This window comes from Spodoptera frugiperda, chromosome 24 (assembly GCF_023101765.2).
Source record: "Spodoptera frugiperda isolate SF20-4 chromosome 24, AGI-APGP_CSIRO_Sfru_2.0, whole genome shotgun sequence".
NCBI lineage: Eukaryota > Metazoa > Arthropoda > Insecta > Lepidoptera > Noctuidae > Spodoptera > Spodoptera frugiperda.
The window spans coordinates 5,604,413-5,624,250 of NC_064235.1; the positions used below are offsets into that span (position 1 = coordinate 5,604,413).

At 40.2% G+C, this 19,838-nt stretch overlaps 1 protein-coding gene and 1 non-coding gene across 2 annotated transcripts; one reads left to right on the top strand and one right to left on the bottom strand.

The window, feature by feature from the left end:
- Positions 1-3,613: 3,613 nt before the first annotated feature.
- On the bottom strand, positions 3,614-3,715 carry LOC126912311 (U6 spliceosomal RNA). Its single transcript, XR_007706937.1, has one exon. It is a non-coding gene; the product is annotated as a U6 spliceosomal RNA (small nuclear RNA).
- A 2,553-nt stretch (positions 3,716-6,268) lies between these two features.
- On the top strand, positions 6,269-19,753 carry LOC118278530 (glutamate receptor ionotropic, kainate 2). The gene is made up of 18 exons (XM_050703836.1): positions 6,269-6,531; positions 7,561-7,707; positions 8,307-8,510; positions 9,120-9,286; positions 9,716-9,889; positions 10,506-10,711; positions 11,617-11,776; positions 12,459-12,575; positions 13,143-13,247; positions 13,771-13,870; positions 14,553-14,730; positions 15,206-15,389; positions 15,887-16,008; positions 16,982-17,094; positions 17,615-17,705; positions 18,118-18,279; positions 18,743-18,816; positions 19,378-19,753. The coding sequence occupies exons 1-18, from the start codon at positions 6,453-6,455 to the stop codon at positions 19,689-19,691; spliced, it is 2,697 nt and encodes an 898-aa protein (XP_050559793.1). The 5' UTR covers positions 6,269-6,452; the 3' UTR covers positions 19,692-19,753.
- Positions 19,754-19,838: the final 85 nt, after the last annotated feature.

Below are 19,838 nucleotides of genomic sequence, written 5' to 3' on the forward strand. Positions count from 1 at the left end.
ATTTACCCACCTTCCCAATTTTCTCAATCCGCAATTCCTCAACAAACCTTAAATTTCTAACCCCCAAAAGGTCGGCAACGCACTTGTAACGCTTCTGGTGTTTCAAGTGTCCACAATCGATGGCGATTGCTTACCATCATCCGATCCGTCAGCTAGTTTACCGGCTTATACCACATAAAATTTTATTAAGTAAACTCAGTTTAGTTTCTTAAAAAAAGGAAAATATTTCAAAATTTCATGAATCTTATCTCTTAAGTTCATAGCAACCGAAGCAGTTTTGTTTTTTTATTTAAGATAGAAAAAAACGCACCGATATTTTTAACTTCCAATGTGCGTTTATGGCTAAACAAACAGTCTGCGTGCGAGTGGCGTAGGTGACATTTTTTGAACTTAATATTCAATTAGCATTTGCCCGTGTCTTCACCCGCGTGTTTAAAGGAAGAAAATAACTAATATCACTCTTTAGTGTGATTTTTCCACCAGAGATTACCGATGTGTTACGCTACTACTATCAATACATCGCATACTCGAGCTGCGCATCTTCTTCGTACAGCTACATAGCTTAGTATCAGTGGAAACAGTCACATAGTTTCACAGCTTGACTATTACATCTTCGTAGCATAGCTACATAGCACGTCTCTGGTGGAAAAGCACCCATAACTTTGTAACTGTCTTTAGACACAAAAATCTGCATTAAAATAGATATATACTAATATTAGAACTTAAGACGGGATATTTACCATGTTTATGAGTTCATCAGTGATCATGGCGCTTGCAACAGTGCCGAAATATCGGAAACTCATAGACATAAATAAACATGGTAAATATCCCGTTTCAAGTTCTAATGTTAGTGTTAGTGACCATGTCAGTTTAAAAACTTATACTTAATATACCAGATATAAAAACACTAGGTTAAAATGTTTAAAAAATGTCATCTACGCGACTTCGTGTTGAAAAAAATATAATTTCCACATTTTTTTTTAATTAAATAAATTAATAACATTTTTAGCATTATTTTTGTTTTTAAGCTCTTAATGTTCCTAGATAATTTTTTTTCGTATTTATAAGAATTTAAAGGTTTTTCTGGACATCCATCGGTGCGTATCGGCTGACGGTTTGGGGAGGGGTTACACTAAGGATTTGTCCCTCAATAGTTTTCTATTGGCTATCTAGAGTATTATGATAAAATTAAAAAAATGGTTTTAAAGGGCTGACTACAGTTTAGAGAATTTAAGTCTTTCAAAGACTGTTTGAAATAAAAATATAAAAATAATGAGTAGCACGTCGATCGGCCTACTCCAATCTATTTCCAGACTTTAATATATAACAAAAAAATATAAAAAATCAACAGTCTTAGTACGAGATTGTTTTTCGTTTAACGAGATCGAAACGAGACCGCGTACGGCGCTCTGATTGGCCGATAGAAATGAACCAACCAATCAGAGCGCCAAACGCGGTCTCGTTTCGTTTTCGTTTAACGTAAATCAAACTCGTACTAAGCTTTCTGTTTGAATTTACTTGTAGATTAAATTTACTCTTCTAGTAAGTTCATGACAGGCTAAAATCAACCTTTTTTCAATTGCATTTAAGTCACAATTTTGGATAAATTAACGTTGAACCTCCCCAAACCGTTTTGTCGAGACGTTTCTTGTTTTCATAGTTCCGAAGTGCGATCGGATTGTAAAATGTTAAATCGATTAATTCGTCCCACTTCGGATGTGGCATTTATTCAGGTATAAATTATAACAATTTCACATAAAATGACGCGGTAACCATTATCTAGTACTAACAGGGTAGGGACGCGCAATATTATCGATATCGATATATCGACATGAAAAAACGAGACCACATTTTTTTAGTTTTACAGAAAAAAATAATCATATCGATACTTTTGCACATCCCTAACTCTAGAGGCGATTTTTATGCGGATTTTTTTTACCGTGAGCTAGTAAGGTGTTGTAGTTTTTTTTTTAATTTTTATTTCTGGTATTTTTTTTTTCATTCGTCTAGTATAGGTATTTTTTTTTCTTTCGGGTGTGTGGAAATCTGTATAAATTAGATTTTACTAGAAATTTTTCGGAGAGGTAGTTGTTAAGTTATATGGGGCTTCGCCCTGTCCATAGGTCTAGGCAGGTTTGGGCCCATTTAGTGTTCGCATTACGAATCTGAAATTAACATCATTTTGAATCTCGACTCGCAAAATTTTGGACCTTAAAACACGTTATACAAAAAAAGATGTGTAAATAAAATCGAAATTTTCCAAAAAAAAATTTTTATCGATATTTTTTTTTTTAGTTTTTCTTTTTTTCTCGACACTAAAAGGTCCCAAACGTTGTATATTATGCAGCGTTGAATTAAATAGAATAAGAACTTAGTGGTAACAAGGAAATAGATTTCAGCAATGCAAGAAAAAAAAGTTTTTTAAAAAATTTATTACATATTAATTAAATAATTAATTAATTATGATTATTATTATTTCTTTGGTTAATAATATATTAATTAATTCATGTAGTGTGAGGTTGTATTGTTTACAGATTAAGGCATAATTTTATTATTTCCCTAGATAAATAAATACATATTTTTTTCTTATAATATTGATGTAATGTTTGTATACATAAATAGTTATTATATATTAAAGACATTGCTCGTTTTATTTCTATAATAGTACCCTTTATAATAAACCTAGACACTACAGATCTGACTGATCCAGAGCTGCGGACTACCTAGCGGGTTACCGGGGCTCCGGCTTGAAAAGCAGAAGTAGGAATGGCGTAGTTTTTTGTAAGTTAGAGTCTGACACTTCCTCTCGCCTCGCCAAAGGCGAGAAAAGTCATAAGATGATTTAACCCCTCGAAAAAAAAAAAAACACTATACAGGATATAAACGGAACGCTCCCAAACGCCGCAAATTGGTGATGGCTTTTTATATTTTTATTAAGGGATTTTATCACATAGCGGTTATGTCACCTCGTGACTTACAAACGAAGAATTTATCTAAATGTATTGGGTACCTTATGAACTAGTTTAGGTTATACTTGAAATTACATAGTACTAGCAAACTCAGCGAACTTCGTTTCGCCACCAATGTTTTTCCCTGTTTTCCTACTTTTCTCTTGAATTTTTTCCCGAATTTTCTTCGGTATAAACCTTACGAATGAAATGAAAAACCGTGGAAATCGGTTCGTGCGTTCTGGAGTTATGATGTCAGGAAGGAAAACCCGACTTTTTTATATTTAAAATAGTATAATTTATATCCTTGCTACTCATAAATTACATTTAGAAGTCGAGACTAGTATCCTCTGACAGAGGGAGAGCTAGGATGCTATTTACTTGAAATACAGACGATTTGATGTGTCTTTTCTGTACTTTCAAATTCCATTAGGACATGATAGATATCTTCAGTTACTCCATAAACTTCACAGTTTATAAAATAATTTAAAAAACGAAAAAACCCGACTGCCTTTCTTCATAATATGAAAATGAAAAAACCCTAAAACAAGAAAGTCATCATAAAATAGAAGCAGTCGGGATCCATTCTAAATATGAAGACTTACTGAGGGCACGTACCTACGGCTTGCTTTCTAAAACAACCCTCCTTCTGGCGCAGTCGGGTAAAAAATGTGGAACACTTCACGATTTGCGTGTCATTCTTGCGCAGGATCCATGCTAATCTTCTTTGTATTGTTCCACTTTTAGTATATGTGCTGCAGAAGCAAGTAGAAACAGGTGATGGTAAAATACGAGTTTTATTTTCAAAAAATTAGGGAATTCGATGTTTGTTTTATGTAATAATACACAACACTACCGCCCATTAAAGCCACCCAGATACTTTTAGAACACCTTATATGTCTGGTGATCCGGCTGGTTGATTACCGTCATATTCCCTAAATGGAGAATATCTTGGGGCTGAAAGCAATGTGTTGAAGTTAAATAAAAGAAAAGATAACTAAGTACTCAGTAAAGAGTCAGGGTTCAAATCCCGGAATACTTTTCCCGGGTCGGGTAAAGTATAACTGGACTTTTTCGGTATATAGCAACAGGCGGCAATAAGTTGACCCCTGTCAACTTATTGCACGTGAAAAGTGTGTGTACATTGTATAGCGGCATTGCCGTAATGTGCACCTCTGCCTACTCCTTCGGGGATAAAAAGGTGTGACGTTGTACTCTGAGTTAGCTTCGGCATTTCTTCTCAGTGTTCTGATAGGAAATGCCGGCCTCATTGAATCTTTTTGTTTTTATTCATCTATTTGAAATATTGACGTGTAAAAGTTTTATTTTATAACCTATTTCCAGAAATAAATATAATTTCATTTCACTCAGTTAAAAAAACTGAAGAAAACAAGTGAATCAAGGAACTCATACTAGTTCATTCTACTTCCTAACCATGTCGTGACCCGACACCGCGTGTACAATGTCCCACGCTTATAAAATCACTGTGAATTATGTGAAACGGTTACACCTGAATTATATATTGGCGAGTACTGTCGGGTAAAGTAGTGTTATGTTATTTTAGAAGGAGACATAACCAATAGATTGATACGACTAAATACATAACTGTAGATATCTTTATATATATAATTCTTCTGTAAGTGTGTATGTCACTGAACTTCTCTTAAACGACTGGACCGATTTTGATGAAATTTTTTGTGTGTGTTCAAGGGGATCTGAGAATGGTTTAGATTCACAATTTTGTCAGCTGGACAATGTTTTTTTAAATAATTTTTAATTTATTAGTAGTTGTTGATTTTGGAATGTTTTACATTGGATCGGACAGACGGCGCTACCATCGCAGTGTCAAATATTAATGACGTTAGATATTGTCATAACATTTGAATAATAATTTTCATCAAAAAGGTCCAGAATGTTTTAGCTTACGAGTATTAAAAAAAGTTTAAAATTTTCTAATTAAAGACGTGTAGACAGGACAACGTCTGTCGGGTCCGCTAGTAACTGTAGATATTTCAAAATATTTGTAAAGTAACCTAGCAGTCCCACGTTGGGCGCCAGATATTGCGCTGTTGATTTTTTCTTTCTTTTCTTTTAAAATATTAAAACGTTGCCCCACACTAGGATTTTCTCCTGTGTTGTGTGTGCGTTTACAAACATACAATTTCACATACACATGACACCCAGACCCAGAACAATTTGTGTATCACACAAAGAATTGCTCCGTACGGGAATCGAAACCTCTATACATTGCAAGACAGACTTAATTAGTCTGTTATTCATAATTTCAAAAAATGCCTGAAACAGAAAAGGAATATAAAAATCCCACGTTGGGCGCCAGATGTCGCACATTTGCCGTGGTACGTGGTACTTTTAGAAATAAGTACTTAATCAAGAAGATAATAGTGAAAATATAGAGATAATTAAAGAGTAAATCATATAAGTGTTATTTTTTTTGTACAAGCCGGTAAACGAGCAGACAAATCACTAAGCAACCATCGCCGCCCATGGACACCAGAGGGGTTACAAGTGCGTTGCCGGCCTTTTGGGAGCTAGGTATTTAAGGGTCGTTGGGAAACCGGGGATTTGGAAGGGACTTCAGCCACACAACGATACAGCAAGCATTGTTTCAAGTCGGTTTTCTGTGAGGCCGTGGTATCACTCCGGCCGAGCCGGCTCATTCGTGGCGAAGCATGGCTCTCCCACACTTAAATCTACTCCTCGCTACTAGCTTACAGGAGTTGCAGCGGTTTTGGGAGGTTGTGCCGGGCTTACCTATACTATAAAAAACAAAAGGTAAGTAAGTAGGTACGTATGTTTATTCGATAACACGCGATAAAAAATAATTTCATATGGTATCTAAAGGCATGTTTTATATTTCCTATTTCGACACCGTTTTGTACGCATCAGTACCAAAGGCTTTAAACACATGAACCTACCCATTCTGTATTCTCTATTGTTTACCAATAATTTGTCTTCGTAACGAAATTACCCGTCAATCTTAATGCATTAGTTATTCGCTTAACCATACCCTAAGTTAGCAGTAACTGCAGTTAAATATCCAGTTAAATTGTCAAGTTCAAGATAGACAAACATTGACTTTTGAGTTAGAAATTCGAAAAAAATAAAATTATAACCTATAAAAATACATATTTGACAGTTAAAATACCTATAAAAGTTTTCTTAAAATTTATAATTTTTAGCTCTATTTTTCAATATTTAAATCTTAAATAAATAAATTTATAAATAATAGAGTAATACAATAATTTGTATTAATTTACACAGAAAATACGTTAAAAAAAAAAAACAAAAATGGCAGCTTAGTAATGTTTGAAAAATTAAGAATAATATTCTACGTTCTATTAGCTCTTTTCATCCCATATTTATTACAAGAATATATTTCAGCAATTCTAATAAATAAAATAAGAACCTGTAATTGTAAAAATTGCAATTATTAATATTGAAAAACTAAATTAAATTATTACAGATGTAAATATTAAAAACAAAATGTCAATTTATTATTTATTTTTGTTGATTTTCTTTATTAATGTTGGGTGTGTTATATCTGAGCTGAGTTTGCGATTTGGTAAGTATTTAATTATATATATATACTAGCGACCCGCCCCAGCTTCGCATGGGTGCAATGGTGATATATTATGCATGTATTATACATATAAACCTTCCTCTTGAATAACTCTATCTATTTAAAAAACTGCATCAAAATCCGTTGCGTAGTTTTAAAGATTTATGCATACAAAGGGGACATAGGGACAGAGGAAGCGACTTTATTTTATACTATGTAGTGATAATAAATTATAAAATTAAATACCAGACAAGGGGTCTCGGGTTCGATTCCTGGGTCGGGCAATTTTTAGAAAAAAGTGTAGAAAAAAGTAGCACGGAGTCTGGATTTGCGTCCAGTCGGTATTTTTTTTTTATTTATTATAATAGGTTCACCAACAATTGTTTACACAATTTCAATTATAAAACACATGCTTAATGATAATATTACAGTGTAACAATCACTTATAGGTGAACACCACATGCTTAAATTAATATCAAACCAAAAGTGAAGCTAAGTTACCTAGTCATTAGCACATACTTTGATGATGATAATAGGTTTATGGAAATAGGCTCACTCCCTGTTACGTGGGACCTTATAACGCAAATGGTGAAAAGTGGGTGTACATTGTATAGCGGCATCACGTGCCGTAATGTGCAGAATTAGTTAATTAAGTCAGACAGTTTGTGAAAAAATCAGACTCTGTGCTACTAACTGAGAATTTTTGAAAACGTTATTATCGTTTTACCCGTCTAGGAAATCGAACTTGATACGCTTTAATTATTACGATATCGGCTTACTCACGTTATTGTTTGACGAGGAACTCGACTAGTTTCAAGCCACGCTAGAGGCTCATATTTATGAGTAGCATTCCGCGACACACGACGCAGCTTGAAACTAGTCGAGTTCCTCGTCAAACAGTTACGTGACGTTGGCGCTTAGATTGGCAGGCTCGAATAAACCAACCAATCAGAGCACCGAACGCGCTCTCGTTTCGGTAAATCAAACTTATACTAACGGTACTGGCGGATAATAATTATTTTTGTATTTTAGTATTCATAATAGAGGCACAGGAGCAGGATTTGACACGAGACATCGGGAGAGCTCTGAAATTGTCTGAAACTGTACGGCCTGATGTTAAACTCGATGATGCTATCGTCCTGCTTGATAGAGAAAATGATGAAGAGAGTAATAGGATTTGTAAGTATATTTTTCAACCATTTTTACGGGATAGAGTGACAGAAGAGCAGACGGGTCACCTGATGGTAAGCAATCGCCGCTGCCCATGGACACCTGAAACACCAGAGGCGTTACAAGTGCGTTGCCGGCCTTTTGTGAGTTAGGAATTTAAGGGTTATTGGGGAATCGGGGATTGGGAAGATTGGGAAGGGGGCAATTTACCTATTAGCGATCGGGCAGAGACTTTTAAGAACAAGAAATTTTATTTGGTCAAATTTGCATAAAGAATAAAAAAATTGCGTGCATAAAGCTACTATGACGTAGGCATCCCTTTTTAGGGGAAATCATCCAATGACTTCTTTCGCTTTGGGCAAAGCGAGAGGGAGTGTTAGATTCTTACTGATTAAAAACCACCCCGTTTCAACTCCTGCTTTTCGAGCCCTGGTAAACCCGCTAGGTAGTCCGTAGCTCCGGTAGGCATCCCCTAAGAAAAGATTTTGATAAATTCCATCAATAATAATACTTCTAAACGCGAACGAAGTCGCGGGCAAAAGCTAGTTTATTATATGAGAGTGATAAAATAGGCCATTTACTTAGCTATTCATTATAATTTTTTTTAGTATGCGCCGCCATATCGAAAGGGGTATCAATGATAATAGATTTGAGTTGGTCTCCATGGCAAGTAGCCGAAGATTTGGCTTCGGAAGCTGGTATACCATTGGTGAGGACTTTGCTAGGCTCGCAGCAGCTGGTGAAGGCTCTGGACAGCTACCTGGAGTCCAGGAATGCTACTGATGCTGCTCTGATATTGGAGAGTGAGAGTGGTAAGTTTTGGGAGATGAACAAAGGGATATTTTTATATATATATTATATGTCGCTTCGCTACAAGCTTCCTTGCGCCAACTGCTAGGGAGTGGAACTCCTTACCGGAGTCTGTGTTTCCTGATGGGTATAACTTGCTTGTCTTCAAGACTCGAGTGAATAGGTTACTTATGGGCAGACGTGCTCCATCGTAGGCCACATCATCACTTACCAACTCGACCCGTTAAAAGTAAAAAAAATATATTAATGGTATAAGCCGGTAAACGACCTGACGGATCACCAGATGGTAAGCAATCGCCGCCGCCCATGGACACTCGAAACACCAGGGGCGTTACAAGTGCGTTGCCGGCCTTTTAGGGGTTAGAAAATTAAGGGTTGTTGGGGAATTGTGGATTGGGAAGATTGGGAAAAGGGTGATTGGGCCTTCGGTAACTATATAACGCCCGAATACTCAAACGCTACTCAATTTTAAGTTGTACTTAAATGTCGTGCTATCTCTGTCATTTTATAAAGAATTGATATTGACAGAACTAGGTACATTTGAGAGCGTCTTAAAATTGAGTAGCGTTTTTCGGGCATAAGTTTCTCAATTCAACCTCCTTTTCCTGCAGACGTAGACCGCACCCTATACGAGTTGCTAGGAGCATCAAACATCAGGGTGTGGGTCCACGCCGGCCTGACCAGAGACTCCGCCAAAGCATTGAAGACCATGCGGCCGGAGCCCAGCTTCTACGTCATTGTGGGGGAAAACGGATTTGTTATGGATACTTATAGACGGGTAAGAGGGTTTTATTTAGTTTGATATCAGGAATAGATATTAAAAATGTAACATTCACTTTGTGCCTGTTAAGTCCAAGTCAAAGTTGAAGTCAAGGTCAAAGTCAAATTCTTGGGTCTGGAGAGGTCTCAAGGGTCTCGAGTTCAATTTCTGGGTCGGGCAAAGTATTATTAGGCTTTTTTCGGATTTTCCAAAATGTCTTAGTAGAAGCACGGAGTCTGGGATTGTGCCCAGTATTCATGGCAACAGGCACCACTCATACAACAAAAAAATGGTGAAAAATGGGTGTACATCGTATAGTGGCATTACGTGCCGTAATGTGCACTTCTGCCTATCTTTCTGGGATAAAAGGCGTGACGTTGCTTTTTTTGACACACTTTTATTCTTTAGCTTCTGTCAAGAGGCTCTCCAGCATATTTGTATTAACAGGCCGTCAAAGAGAAGCTAGTTCGTCGCAATTACCGCTGGAACCTGGTGCTCACTGACTACTCCTCAGTGGAGGTTGGTCAGCTAGTACTGCCGACTGTGATACTCCAGTCGGATCCAGGAGAATGCTGCAAGCTGCTGAGGAAAGATGAGTGCAACTGTCCTTCTGATTTTCAGGTGATATTTTTTTAAATAAACTTTTTTATTTAGGTGTGGTACCTAGATGAATCTTTGTTTCACAATGATTAGTACCATTAGTACGAGTTTGCTTTACGTTGAAAGAAAAGAAACGAGAGCGCGTTCAGCGCTCTATTTATCTGTTTATTTATTTAATTCAAAAGTTACAACGGTAGACAACCAATTAAAGCAACTTACATACATAACTAAAACATAATTAAACAGGAATTAACCGCATTCATTAGTTCGCCTCGCAGTACTTCAGGCATTCCGACAAAATCCCTTCCATCCATCCACGAACAGATTATTTGTTGGATTTGCATCCAAGAGAGCATTGGCGGCAGTGACATCTAATTGGCGGTTGCGAAAAAACCATCCAATCAGAGCGCCGAACGCGCTCTCGTTTTGTTTCGAATTCGACTAGGTTCAAGCTATGCTAGAGGCTCCAATTCATTCATTAACGACCCACGACGCGTTACGCTGCTTCAGTAGTAGAGCGAATGAACATGAGTCTCTAGCATGACTTGAAACTAGTCGAGTTCCTCGTCACATAGTTACATAATAATTAATTTAGTATGTCTCACGAAAGTCATAATAAAATCTGATTTTTTTACAGAGAAAACAGCACATCATAAACTCCTTAATCCTCTACCTATCAGAGGTTTACTCCAAATTGGAAGGAGACCTCACTCTCACGACTTCGTCCATACAATGCGAGGATCCACAGCCTTCCATGAATACCACCAGGGATCGCTTGTTCAAGCAGTTTGCTGAAGACTCCGAGATTAGTAACGAGACAGTCTTCTTTTGGGATGGTGATCGGTACGTTTCATAGTATACACTAGCTTCTGCCCGCGACTTCGTCCGCGGAAAATTAAAAAAATTAGGGTTGTACTACCCCTAAAATTTAGGGGGATGAAAAATAGATGTTGGCCGATTCTCATAGATACCGGATAAGCACAAAAATTTCGTCAAAATCGGTCAAGCCGTTTCGGAGGAGTATGGCAACGAAAACTGTGACACGAGAATTTTATATATTAGATATATTTTTTGTGCATTAAACCAAATTTTTTTTTTAATACTTTTGATGGGTCGACGTTTGGCCGCTATCTCGCCTGATGGTAAGTGATGATGCGGCCTACGATGGAGCACGTCTGCCTATAAGCAACCTATTCACTCGGGCCTTGAAGACATTCAGGTTATACCCATCAGGAAACACAAACTCCGGCAAGGAGTTCCACTCCCTAGCAGTTCGCACGAGGAAGCTTGAAGCGAATAGCTTCGTTAATTTTAAGAACCCACGACACGTATTGCAACACTCAGTCTCATGCATATTTTTTAAGCTGCGGGTCTGCGGACGGCGAGCAAGGGTAGCTCACCGCCCGACCAGAACCAGACCGTACGTATGGCACGGAGCAGTCGCGTTCTGCGTGCACCTTAAATAGCCATCAGATCACTACAGATGGGGCCCAGTAGGGCTGATGCGTGATCTAGCCTAGCACCTAGCTTCACTGACAGACAGACTGACGGACAATTCAAAGACGTTTTAGAATTAATTGAAATAAATGCTTAGACTTTGACTTTTATGACTTTAGCGGATTAACCGGGGCTCTGGCTCGAAAATAAAGAATACGAACGGGGTTTTTAGTCAGTAAGAGTCTGACACTCCCTCATGCATTTTCCCCCTTAAAAAAAGACTATTATAACAACGGTCTTCTCCCAACCAGATCTGGTCTTTTCCTCCGCTCTCGCTTCATGCTCTCCACGTACAAGCCAGAAGACGGTCAGCAGGCCATAGCTACCTGGTCTGCTGGCGAAGACTACAAGCTACTGCCGGGCATCGAACTGGAACCTTTGAGGATGTTCTTTAGAATTGGAACTGCGCCTGTAAGTTACATTTTTATGGTATAAGCCGGTAAACGAGCTGGCGGATCACCTGATGGTAAGCAATCGCCATCGCTCATGGACAATCTGAAGACGGAGGTCTTTCAGCAGAGGACCCATTTATCTTGAGTTAAGAGGCAGATATTTGTTCAACAATGGACGTCTTCCGTCTTTCTTCGATCACGAAGCTTAATTAAGATCTTCAACATCACCATCATCAGCCGATAAGTGGCCACTGCTGACCAAAGGTCTCTTCTCGCACAGATAATGTTTGTGCATTAATCACCACGCTTGTTCAATGGGGGTTGCCAATTTCAAAGTTATAAACAAGAAATGATAAGTCCAGGTTTCCTCACGATGTTTTCCTTCACCGTTTGTTAGTGGTGTCTAAATAATCTTAGAAAGTACGTTTAACTCGGAAAATGTCACATTGGTACTTGCCGTTGGTAGAAAAAGTCACAATGGTACTTGGCTTCGAACCTACACTCTCATGCATGAGGAGCGGGCGTGTCGCGGGTTCGATTCCCGCACGGAACAACTCTTTGTGTGATCCACAGATTGTTGTTCCGGGTCTGGGCGTGACGTGTATGTGAACTTGTATGTTTGTAAAAAAAGAGTCTCTTAAACCACCGGGCAACGACGAAATCAACATTAGGGGATGATTAATTTCTGATCTATCCACCAGGCTGTACCTTGGACCCTGATGAAGCTAGACCCTACGACTGGAGAACAGATGTACAATGAGGATGGCCAGCCGCTGTACGAAGGATACTGCATCGATCTCATCGCTAGATTATCTGAGGTAAGATATTATGAGATAAGTACAATGGTGGTCACATGCGCATGAACCACTACTAAGTTCATGATTGCTTGCACCTGATGAGACCCATTCTTTAGCCCCGCCCCATGACTTTGAATTGATGAATTAAGTGGGGTGGTGAGTGGTGCCGGTGTAGGTACAGGTAGCTGAACAACATTAAAGGCACCACTGACTAAGAGATTACACCGACTGATGAGACGATACCTATTCAGTTTTATATTAATTTCGATCGATTATATTATTTACTAGCTGACCCGGCAAACTTCTTTCCGCCTTAAACAATTTTTTCTCGCCTTTTAAACCTTCCCTGGACTTAGAACTTAAAACGGGATATTTATCATGTTTATTATTAGCACTTTAACACTAATAAACATGTTAAATATCCCGTTTTAAGTTCTATGTCCAGCGACCATGTCAGTTTAAAAACTTATATTCCCTGGACTTCTACAAATAATCCAAGACCAATTAGGCAATTCGGTGCAGCCGTTTTCGAGTTTTAGCCAGACTAACGAACAATAGCAATAGATTTCGATATATTCTTTATTTCAGACCATGTCTTTCGATTATGAGATAGTTTCCCCAAAAACTGGAGATTTTGGGAAGAAGCTCCCGAATGGCACGTGGGATGGAGTCGTTGGGGATCTTATGAGAGGAGTAAGTTCTTGATAAATCTGAATCTTTTAAACTATTCTAAAACCCTACGCGTGAAGATTATGGTAAGGTCAATTAGTGGACTTTGAGGGGGAACTTCGCCCGCTCGCTTCTTCCACCTTGGGTGGAGTGAGAGGGAATGTCAGACTCTTACTGTAAAAACTACACCGATTATACTCCTGCTTTTCGAGCTCGCTGCCCGACCAGAACCAGACCCGTGCGTACGGTGCGTCGTGTTGCACGCGCGCTTCAAAGAGCCATCAGACCACCGCAGATTGGGCCCAGTGGGATGATGCCGACTCGGAGCTGCGAACTACCTAGCGGGTTTACCGAGCCTTCAGCTCGAAGAGCAGGAGTAGTCGAGTTTGACACTCCCTCTCGCCTCGCCCAAGGCTGGAGAAATCATTGGAATCAGTACAAGGGTGTGCTTATTCTATTCTATTTTCTATTACGCCGTTTCTTCTTCTATTCTGTTTAAACCATTTGTCTATTAAGGTTATTATTATCTTATACTATGTGTTTCCAGGAAACAGACATAGCCATTTCAGCTCTTACAATGACAGCAGAACGAGAGGAGGTGATAGATTTTGTGGCTCCGTACTTCGAACAAACTGGAATTCTTATAGGTAAGATTATGGTACTTTTCTACCAGAGATGTGCTATGTAGCTATGTTGTGAAGATGTAATAGCTAAGCTGTGAAACTATATGATTGTTTCCACTGATACTAAGATATGTAGCTGTGCGAGTAACATGCGCTCGCACCGCAGCTGCTTTTCTTGGTGCTTTTCCACCAGAGATGTGCTATGCTACGTTGTTGTGGATGCGTTTGGCTTCCACCGATCATATTCATTGGTACACCTAGCTTAGCACTGGTGGAAACGGATTCAACTAAGATATGTTTTTTATATGGAAAGATGCGTGCTATGGATGCGTGCTATGGATGTGTACTATGAATGTGTGCTATGGATGGCTTAATACATCGTAGACTTGAGCTACGCTACGCTCTTCCAATTTTCGGCGGCACATCTTAATCATTATTATCAGTCGAAATGGTGACATAGTTTTACAATTACATCTTTCTAGCATAGCTACATGGCACATCTTTGGTGGAAAAGCACCCAAATACATGTCTCTACTGGGGCCTTAGTCTGCTATTACAATTGTGTCAGAATGGTCGATCATTGAGCAGTGCAAGAGGGAAGGAGCTATACAACCTATATAGCTCCGTCCCTCTTGCACAATTGTAATAGCAGACTAAGGCCACTAACACAAAGCACTTTGCTTATTATATTTCCTTCCTTCTCCAGTAATTCGCAAACCCATAAGAAAAACATCGCTCTTCAAGTTCATGACAGTGCTACGTACAGAAGTATGGCTAAGCATCGTGGCTGCGCTCGTTCTGACCGGGTTCATGATCTGGCTGCTGGACAAATATTCTCCATACTCCGCCAGGAATAATCCTGATGCGTACCCGTATCCGTGCAGGTAATTTGATTATGTTTACTGTTGGGGTTTTTGGTGACTGTTGGGGTTTTTGGTGACTGTTGGGGTTTTTGACTGTTGAGGTTTTTATAGCGAGCAAATACTCGTAGCTTACTAGAGGTCTGACCGACAGACAGAAACTTTTCTTAAATATTATGAGCTTTCATGACTGTCGTTTTTGTGAGTGTTGTGAGTTTTTTAGAATGTAGTGAGATTTTGTGAGTGTTGTGGCGGTTCTTGACTGTTGCGGCTTTTGGTTGTTGTAGTGTTTCTGACTGTTAAAGAAATGTATGATTGTTAAAACTTTTCGTAAATATTGTGGAGTTTCATGAGTGTTGTGGCTTTTTGTGACTGTTGAGACTTTTCATAATATGTATGACTTTCGAAACAGTTACGTTTTTTACTGAACTTATGAGCGTCAATGTACAATGCCTCTTCAAACTGGACTTAATATTATAATTTAAATATTTTCTTTCAGAGAATTCACTCTAAAAGAAAGCTTCTGGTTTGCCCTAACCTCCTTCACTCCACAAGGCGGTGGAGAGGCACCGAAGGCTTTATCTGGGAGGACGCTTGTAGCTGCATACTGGCTCTTTGTGGTGCTCATGTTGGCTACGTTCACTGCTAACCTGGCTGCCTTCCTGACTGTGGAGAGGATGCAGGTATGCCTTCCATCATCATCAGCGTCTGACTACTTTTATTGGAAGGGGTGGATAATCATCCAATGACTTCTCCTGCCTTGGGCGAGGCGAGAGGGAGTGTCAGACTCTTACTGACTACAAACCATCCCGTTCTTACTCCTGTTTTTCGAGCCGGAGCTCCGGTAACCCGCTAGGTAGTCCGCAGCTCCGGGTCGGCGTCAGCCCTACTTGGGCCCATCTGTGGTGGTCTGAAACGCGCATACGCACAGGTCTGGTTCTGGACCCGCATTGACGGTGGCCGGACGATCATCGGGTCTGGTTTTGGGCGGGCGGTGACCCGCATTAACGATGCCCGTCGTCGGAGTGTCGAGTCTCGCGACGACTGGGGCGTGAGGAGACTCGTGCTCTTACGCGCCCCGCCTTCTCCTTAATTTTGCCTGGCACGCTGCCTGACACGATATTCATACGATGTTTACTTATAACTTTACGGGCAATTAATATTGGTATTTGGTCTCCAGACTCCAGTCTCCTCGCTAGAGCAGTTAGCTCGACAGTCTCGCATCAACTACACGGTGGTGGAAGGCTCATCAGTACATCAATACTTCGTCAATATGAAGTTTGCTGAAGATACACTGTACAGGTATGTTTTTTTATGATATACTCTAGCCACTTCCGCGCGTCTTCACCCGCTTGGCTCCTATTGCTCATAGCTTGATGTTTTATAGCCTAACCCCTTCCTCGCTAAATGCACTATTCAACACAAAAAGAATTATTCAAATCGGACCAGCAGTTCTGGAGATTAGCGCGTTCAAACAAACAAACACTTCATCTTTATAATATTAGTATAGATTTGATGGGTCGACGTTTGGCCGCTATCTCGCCTGATGGTAAGCGATGATGCGGCCTACGATGGAGCACGTCTGCCCATAAGCAACCTATTCACTCCACTCCCTAGCAGTTCGCACAAGGAAGCTTGAAGCGAAGCGCTTCGTAATAATAAACCGGTAAACTAGCAGACGGATCACCTGATGGTAAGCAATTGCCGCCGCCCATGGACATTTGAAACACCAGAGCCGTTATAATTGCGTTGCCGGCGGAAGGAGAATAATTGGGTCTCCGGTAACCTCACTCACACAACGAAACAACGCAAGTGTTGTTTCACGTCGGTTTTGCGAACCGCTAGGGAGTAATTCTTTGCCGGGGTCTGTGTTTCCTGATGGATATAACCTGGGTGTCTTCAAGGCCCGAGTGAATAGGTTGCTTATGGGCAGACGTGCTCCATCGTAAGCCGCATCATCACTTACCATCAGGCGAGATAGCGGCCAAACGTCGACCCATCAAATGTAAAAAAAAGGTTTTCTGTGAGGCCGTATGGTATCACTCCGGTCGAGCCAAAAAGTTGGAAGCGACCTGTTTCTAAGTTGTAGCCATTATTAATCTATTTTAGAACTCGAAACGGGATATTTACCATGTTTTTCTATGTCTATGAGTTTCCGATATTTCGGCACTGTTGCAAGCGCCATGATCACGGATGAACGTTCATCCCGTTTCGAGTTCTAATACTAGTGTTAGTGACCATGTCAGTTTAAAAACTTATATTTTTTTTTTTCCAGGGTTTGGAAAGAGATAACTCTGAATGCGACATCGGATCAGGCGCAGTATAGAGTGTGGGATTACCCAATCAGGGAGCAGTATGGACATATACTACTAGCCATCAACGCTTCTCGTAAGTCGCTACAGTTTCTCTCAGATTTTGTAGAGATTTAGGGGATGCCTTTCTCAGTGCTCCCCCCATTTTGAGGGGGGGGGCGGATTATCCAATAACTTTTATAGGTGCAGTTTCAATTCTAAAGAACATCCTCAAGGGTTCCGGTTCGATGCCCGGCAAAAGCTTGTAGTCTTCGCCAGCAGACCAGGTAGCTATGGCCTGAGGGGGGGGGGGAATCATCCAATGACTTCTCTCGTGGAGGCGAGAGAAAGCGCAGACTCTTACTGACTAAAATCCCGTTCCTACTCCTGCTTCAAACCAGAGCTATGTATACTTCGTTAATTTATTGCAACGTAACCTTCTGCAACTACCCTACTATTGACGTGTAAAAGTGTTATTTTATAACCTATTTACAGAAATAAATATCATTTATTAACCCTATAACCTGACTGCAAAATATTCGAGCCGGAGCCCCGGTAAACCCGCTAGGTAGTCCGCAGCTCCTGATATTTCACATAGATATATTTTATTTTTCTAGAGCCCGTACCAGATGCAAAGACCGGTTTCCAGCAAGTGAACGAACATACGGACGCGGACTTCGCTTTCATACACGATTCGGCTGAAATAAAGTTAGTACCTAACTATCTAATAATCCCAATTTGTGATAGAGCAAAAATGTTTTACAAATAGATGTGTGGACTATGAGTTTGCAGACCATAGTATTTAGGGTAGACAGGAGATAACGGCTGGGGAATAGGGGATGATGGATGGGAATGGGGCTGGGGGATGCGGGATGTGAGGTACGGGGAATAGGGTATGGGGTATGTTGTGTGAAGGATGGGGGATGGGGAATGGAGGATGGGGAATGGGGGATGGGGAATGGGGGATGGGCTATGGGGGATATAGTCTGATGGATAGGGATGGAGGATGGGGAATGGGAGAGAATTGGGAGAATAAGTCTATAGGTTAAAGTTTGTTTTTGTAAACATAGGAGAAAACCCAAGTGTGGAGCAACCTAGTAGCTAGAATGCTATTTTCCAGGTACGAAGTAACAAGAAACTGTAATTTGACGGAGGTGGGCGAGGTGTTCGCTGAGCAGCCGTACGCCATAGCTGTCCAGCAAGGGTCCAGGCTGCAGGAGGACCTGTCCAGGGCACTGCTTGAGCTGCAGAAGGAGAGGTTCTTGGAACAGCTTGCTTCTAAGTGAGTACCAAATTTTGCCATATCTTTCCGTGCGTTTAGGCGTTTCTGCCATACCTATTACTGGAAGCAAATATAACAGCTCACACATAGGACCCATTTATTATCCAAGGCAGTCTTCAAAGTTGTTACAGCTGTTTTTTTTTATGGTCAGCAATCGCCGCCCGCCATAGACATCTGAAACACTAGAAGCGTTACAAGTGTACTGCCTTTTGGGCTTTAGGAATTTAAGGGTTGTTGGGGAATTGGGGATTGGGAAGGGCGGTGATTTTCCTCCGGTAACCTCACTTACGCCACGAAACACAACGCAAGCGTTGTTTCACGTCGGTTTTTTGCTCGGCCGTGGTATCACTCCGGTCGAGCCGACCCATCCGTGCCGAAGCATGGCTCTCCCACACTTAAATGTTGCCTGTTAGACACTTTATACTACACACCTTAAACTAGTAATTGTTGTTTTGCATTTTAGATATTGGAATGAATCAGCTAGACAGGCTTGTCCGGATGCTGATGAGTCTGAAGGGATCACACTCGAGAGTTTGGGTATGTATCTCCTATTTATTCACACATAACATCAACAGTCTATAAGTGGCCACTGCTGACCAAAGGCCTCTTCTCACATGGAGAAGGTTTGAGCATTAATCATCACGCTTGCTCAATACGGGTTGGCGATTTCAAACTTATATTTTTAAACTGATAGTGCGTATTTGGTAACCACTTTATGCAGAGTAGAATCAATGTTTATTTAACTTCTTTATGTTTTCAAATTGAATTAACTGGTCCGTGGTACGAAATTTCTTTACTATTGTAATCTTCAAACACAACACTACCTCCCATTAAAGCCGTGGCAGATACTTTTAGAACAGACTTGACTTTTAAGCAGATTTATAAATCTAGGTAGCCCGCAACTTCGTCACTAAAAATTAAAAAAATTAGGGTTGTACTATCCCTAACATTTAGAGGGATGAAAAATAGATATTGGTCGATTCTCATAGATACCGGATAAGCCAAAAAAAATCATCAAAATCGGTCAAGCCGTTTTGGAGGAGTATGCCAAGGAAATCTGTGACACGAGAATTTTATTTATTAGATTTTTATTCACAGGTGGAGTTTTCATCGCAACGCTCTTCGGTTTAGGTCTAGCAATGCTAACATTAGCTTGGGAAGTATTCTACTACAAACGCAAAGAAAAAAATAAAGTACAAACCTTTAATGCGAAGCCAGAGAAACAAGCTTTCGACGCGAAATCCAGTCTAGAATCAAAAGTAGCACAATCTGTTGCGAAAATTCGTAAAAGGGGGAAGATTGGGAAAAGGGCTAATGTAGCCAAGAATGTTACTTTTGGTGACAGTTTTAAGCCTGTTTCCGAAAAGGGTGTGTCTTATATTAGTGTTTTTCCTAAAGATTATAGGCCTTAGGGTATAGAGAATTAGTTACCGGGCCTCCGGGTCAAAGCAGGAGTAGGAACGGGGTGGTTTTTAGTCAGTAAGAGTCTGACACTCCCTTTCGCCTTACCCAAGGCGGGAGAAGTCATTAGATGATTTTCCCCCTTCAAAAGAAGGTGT